We start from the raw sequence: 6000 nt of genomic DNA on the forward strand, positions 1-6000 counted from the left end.
TTTTTGCTATCATATCACAGATGAGACCCAAAAAGGATGAATGGCTTTCCTGAATTCATTCTGTCTCTCTCTTTCAGTGCAGACAGGCAGATAGACACAGACACCAGCAGTAGTGGCAGAGTCCAAAATAGAGCTAAGGTTTCTTGCTTTTGACAAGATCTTTTTCTTTTTTCTTTTTTCTTGGCGTGTTCAAACATTGCATCATTTGTTGGAACTTTTACCCTGGGAGAGTTAGCCTCACACATTCCTGTCTACAATTCTTGCTCTATTATCCTTAAATTGCTTTAAGAAAAAATAAAAATACCCCCAACAATGTTAGGTAAAGAACCTGCCTGCCATTGCAGAAGACTCAAGAGACATGGGTTCAGTCCTAAGGTCTGGAAGATCCCCTGGAGTAGGAAATGGCAACCCACTTTAATATTCTTGCCCAGAAAATTCCATGGACAGAGGAGCCTGACGGGCTACAGTCCAAGGGGTCGCAAAGAGTCGGATACGACTGAACATGCACAGACACACCCAAATGTTATAACCATATTCTAATAATAAAAAGGAAAAAGCACCCATAATCTTGCCAGCATAACAGATGAACTGTTTAATTTTTTTTTTTCCCCTACTCCTTTCATGGCCTTGCCTACATCTGTCTTCTTGGAGAGTAGTCTGCCACTGTTCCTGTTAGTTTTTCTGGGATGGATGTACTTGAAGATCTTGAACTTTTCAGAGTGCTTAAGATTTCAGCAGGATCCCAGCCCAGCATTGCTGCCAAGTGGTCTGAGCTTCACTGTCGTTCTTTAGGCATATCATGGAGCATCTCGAAGGTGTCATCAACAAACCAGAGGCAGAGATGTCCCCACAAGAGCTGCAGCTCCATTATTTCAAAATGCATGATTATGATGGCAACAATCTGCTTGACGGCCTAGAACTCTCCACGGCCATCACTCATGTCCATAAGGAGGTAGGTCGGGCAGTGGCCCAAGGGGCAGCATCTTGGAGGGGCCTCCCTCTGGTGACTCAGTCCCTGTTCTTGATGACTTCCCCTATCCTTGTGCAACACTATTACTGCTTCTCCTTTTTTCTGCTCACCTTCTGCTCTGCCTTTTTTCCTGTTCAGAGGGCGTTCTCACAAAGGGTGACCAGCTGAGGCAGAAGCCCCAGAGCCTGCCTTGGATCTTTAGCAAGTGCCACTGGCATTTCCACCGTGTGCCAGGGTCTGAGAACTAGCTGAAAGGCAGACCACATTCAAAAGGCAGAACTGGGGAGAAGTTATATCATTTGGGAAGAATGGCCAGTATGGGCCAAGGGATCGAGGGATTTGATGATAAGTGAGGGTTTGGGTGATACAGTATGGTGGTCATGTCCTTGTTATTATCTCTAATTTGAGAGGTGAGGAAACCGAAACTCAGATCTTATGCCTCCAGATCTAATGTCTGTCCCACTTGACCACACCGTAATCTCAAGAGAAGAGGAGAGGCAAAGTTGGGGAGGGGCGTGTGCTCACACCGGCTACCAGCTGAACGGGACTGTGTTTGCTCTGAGGGTAGCGGGGAGCACCAGCGGCTTTGCACAGGAGACCAGCATGACTAATGCATGTTTGCTGTGGGAGGCAGACTGATGGATGCTAGCAAAGACTGGCTTTGAGAGAGGAATCGGGGTCCAGCTGCCCTGGCAGGCGAGGATGGTGGTGGGCAGGAGAGGAAAGGGTCAGGACGTGGGAGAAGTGACAGAGGATGAACTGGCCACAGGTATGAGCAGCATTCGGAGAAGGCAATGGCACCCCACTCCAGCACTCTTGCCTGGAAAATCCCATGGATGGAGGAGCCTGGTAGGCTGCAGTCCATGGGGTCGCGAAGAGTCAGACACGACTGAGCGACTTCACTTTCACTTTTCCCTTTCATGCACTGGAGAAGGGAATGGCAACCCACTCCAGTATTCTTGCCTAGAGAATCCCAGGGACGGCGGAGCCTGATGGGCTGCCGTCTATGGGGTCGCACAGAGTTGGACACGACTGAAGCGACTTAGCAGCAGCAGCAGCATGAGCAGCATTAGCTCAGCCCTTGGCAACGTGAGCCCTGCCACACCTGCTTCTGGAGCAGAAGTGCCTTCACCTCAGAGACTGTAATGGGGTCTGCTGGTCGGCAATGCCTTCTTCCTCTTGTCCTAACCCCAAGATGTCTAGTGTGGGCTCTTACCACTTTAGCGGAGCTGACCTGTGGGAGGGCCTGGGCTGTGAGCTTTTCTTTAGGATGGATTTGTGGGTCCTGGAATCTATGAAACTCCTAGTTCTCTGTAAGCCAGACCCAGCTTTCTACAATGAACATGTATGACTTTGGTAATGAAAAAAGAATGAAAAGTATTTTTTAAAACAAATCAGCAAGGGCCTACTTTGATTGCATTGTCCTTTTAACTGCCAAATACCATTTTTAAATTGGGTTGCTGCGAATTGACTCTGGATCTAACATGTGGCTTGTGGATTTCCTAGAAGTACTACATTTGAAGGAGTCTGTGGACATTTTATTTTGGACATTAACCAGGTGCTTTCAGTAAAAGATGCAGCTCATCATGGTGTGATTTGTACCTTGTAGGAGGGAAGTGAGCAGGCACCAATGAACGAAGATGAGCTGATCAACTTAATAGATGGTGTTTTGAGAGACGATGACAAGAACAATGATGGATACATCGACTATGCCGAATTTGCAAAATCCCTGCAGTAGACCCGATGTGGCCATCTCCCGGTTAAATGCAAATCTGACCCATTATAATGTGATCGGACACTTTCCGTAATGCAAAATAACTCATTTCCAAAATACTGCTTTGGTATTTTGGTAAAAACCCATAGCTACTTGTTACAACACTGGGGTGAGAAAGAGAAATCAAGAGAAATAAGAAAGCAGAGGAATAGGACCTACTGTAGTCTCCAAGTACTGTTAAATATCTTATTGGACAAGGGCTTGATAAAAAAATCCTTTTAAGAATATTGGATGATCAGAGCTGAGCACTCAGGAACTTGGATGGAGAATGCTGCCAGGCTCTTGGTTTTAATTCATGCTACCTGAAAAGTTAAGACAAGCTTTTGCTAACTGGACACACTTTTCAGTAACTGAAGGAATGGAATGAATGCCAAATGTTTCCCCTGGGGGTGTCCTGTCTCTTCAGGGGAACGTGGTCAGTATTCTGTAAAGTTCCCCTGGCCTAAATGATTACTTGTTCTGGTCAAGGGCATATTTATTAGGCTATTCAAAGCCACAGATCAGAAGAATGTCAAATAGTTGAGCTAGCCAGAGTCTAAGATTCTGTATCTCCTGGCACTTTGGGAACAACACACCACTGACCTAAGTGATTCACCTTTTTCAGTTTTTCAATATTTTGTAATATACTACTGCCTCATCTTTACACTATCTTTTATGTCTTCTTCAACCAAGGAGAGACCTCAATTCTGAAAGTGTTCTCTACTTCTCATCATTAGCAAACATTTTAGCTTTCTAGGTATTTGTATTTAACTCTTGTTTCTAGGGTTTGTTTTTGCAGTTTAGAAACTCTTAAGAATGTAAGGACTTTATCCCTTCTGCTTGATACAGCAGAGGTGAACTACCAGCTGGTCTAGCCTAACTGAAAAGTGAAAAGATTCTTCACCAAGCACAGTGATTAACCCGACACACATGAGATCTAGAAGGAATGTTGTTTAAATTACCTCTTCTACCTGAATACGTGAATTCCTTCAGATCAGTAGAAAAAGAAGCCTAAAAACTCTTAACAGTGCGAATCTCAATTGTAATTCAAAATCAGAAGTGGCTGCAGATTATAAGTTGGTTTATGGAATGTGATGGATATGCTGTGATAGGAAACCTGAAATGATGGTTGAATGGGTTAAAAAAAACTGCATAAAATTTGCTGTAAGATATATAGACTTATTTTCTGTACTAAAGTATTCTTATAAGAAAAATAAGTATTTGTAAAAATGGTTTCCTGTGTCAAGTATTTGTGCAATCAGAGCTGAATTGTAAACTATTCTTGTAATAACTGGTTATTTTGAAGGATTTATATAATGAATTCTGGATATATGACCAATAAAACTGATGAAATGAAAGAGCAGTTGATTTTATCCACATAGGCCTCTTCACCTACCACCCAAAGGGTTGGTTGGTTTAATGCCCGCATTTACAGGTGGGACCCATCCCATGGGCTGGGACCCTCCCTGGCACTACCTTGTTCCTTTCTGCAGGGGTAGATCTAGGATTGACAGTCACTTTCCTTCTGTAGGCATTTTTTTTCCTCTGCATGAAATCACTTTTTGGACCTTCCTTCTCTGGCCAAGTTCAGATTATGATGACATTGTCTAGGAAAATACAATGTTTTCTCCTTGAGTCTTGGTGACTGATTTTTCTTAGCCAGAAAATTTAAATTAGATAGCGTTATTGAAAGCACCCTTGGCCCAAGCAGGAAGCACAGTCTCCCCTGGACTTTTGGAAATGACACTTTGTTTTGCCAGTTGAAAGGAAAGCAAAAGAAGAAGTTACCATTGCCTCCCTAACTCCCATCCCCTGCCCGAGACCCCGGGGTCTTGCCCCTCTTCATCCAGAGCTGCCCTTCCGGATGGATCTAGTTGAGCAGACCCACGGTTGAAAGAACCTTGTACTGTTGGCAGCTAGGAAGTGAGGCAGCTGGAGAGGAAGAGGCGGATTCCTACAAGGTAGAGTCACCCAGTTAAACAGACCAGACAGACACCTCTTCCCTCCTCCCCAGTTGGCTGCACGTTGAAATTATTCCACACTGGCCTTTATGGTTAGCCTGCCTTTCCTCATAGGAAATCCCCTGTGGGAGCACCCCCACCCCCTCACTCCAGCCACTGCCTGGTCCACACTTCCCCATCACGGCCCCTTTATCTCCTTTGCCCTGCGTGAGGTGTTGGCCGTCTCAGCCCGCCTCGATTTTTCAGATTGTGTAAGGAACATCTCTGCTCCTTAATTTCTTTATCTCTAAGATGGAGACAAATACACAGATCCACCTGGGAGAGGCCGCCTTATAACACCACAAGCTTTGGACTCAGGCAGAGCTGAGTTGAAACCCCAGGCCTGCTATTCTCTTAACTCTATCTCTAACTTTCTAACTTTCTCATCTAAAAACATAGTGAAATTTACCCACAGAGTGGTTAAAAATATTAACAAAGTGAGAGATAATATATATAAAACATCGAGCAAATGGCCAGCACAGAGTATGAGCTAAACACAGTCAGTCCCCTCCCCGTTCCTTAGCCTGGCCGGAGTATCTGGGCCCCGTCTCACTGAAGAGTAGGGTCTGGAGAGGCTGGGAAGAAGTGGGTGGCTCCTTAGGGGCAGGCATCAAATGTCTTTTCTGCTGCTTTTTTTTTTTTTTTAACCTGAATTTTTTAATTTTTAAAAAATTTTGGCCCACTGTGCAGCTTGTGGGGTCTGTTTCCCCACCAGAGATTGGACCTGGGCCATAGCAGTGAAAGCATGGATCCTAACCACTAGACCACCAGGAAACTGTCTCTTCTCTGCTAATTAGATTCCTCAATCAAAGTGCTGAATGAATAGTGAGTGAGTGAGTGAGTGAATGAATTCTCAGGGAAGAAATGAAGGAAGGTGCAATGGTGAAGGACACAAAAGCGTGGAAACAGAAATCAGACCAAAGGAGTTGTCTACTCACCTGGCCTCCCAGTGATTTCACTGGTCCTCAGTTAATCCCCCTTAGAAAGGGGAAAACAGACCACCTCCCAGACCTCCTTAGTCGGCATATGGAGGGGCACCCAAGCTGTTAGTTTGACTCCTTCCTTAGAAAGATCTAGAAAAGAGAAGAGAGGCGCCGGCAGTGTCCAGGGCTGTGGAGATGGAGACCACAAAGGACGGCTGCCTCAAGCCTGCTTTTTCACCAGGCTGTGGTCCCCTCGGGGCGTTTTGGATGTGTGCAGGTTTGAGAAAGCACTAGAAGAGGATTTTTTTTTTTAAATGAACAGCGACTTCAAGATGACAGAATAAAAGCACCTGT

General features: G+C 45.0%; 1 protein-coding gene across 9 annotated transcripts in view; it reads left to right on the top strand.

The window, feature by feature from the left end:
• Window positions 1–4081, top strand: part of MCFD2 (multiple coagulation factor deficiency 2, ER cargo receptor complex subunit) — a 46243-nt gene extending 42162 nt beyond the window's left edge. For all 9 annotated transcript variants that reach the window (XM_081595954.1, XM_081595961.1, XM_081595955.1 and 6 more), the window contains 2 exons: window positions 793–952; window positions 2580–4081. In XM_081595954.1, coding sequence (XP_081452080.1) covers window positions 793–952; window positions 2580–2708 — 289 coding nt within the window. In that variant the 3' untranslated portion in view covers window positions 2709–4081. The remainder of the gene's footprint in view (window positions 1–792; window positions 953–2579) is intronic.
• The last annotated feature ends 1919 nt before the right edge of the window (window positions 4082–6000 follow it).

This window comes from Giraffa tippelskirchi, chromosome 4 (genome assembly GCF_054371585.1).
Source record: "Giraffa tippelskirchi isolate mGirTip1 chromosome 4, T2T-mGirTip1v1.2.pri, whole genome shotgun sequence".
Lineage (NCBI taxonomy): Eukaryota > Metazoa > Chordata > Mammalia > Artiodactyla > Giraffidae > Giraffa > Giraffa tippelskirchi.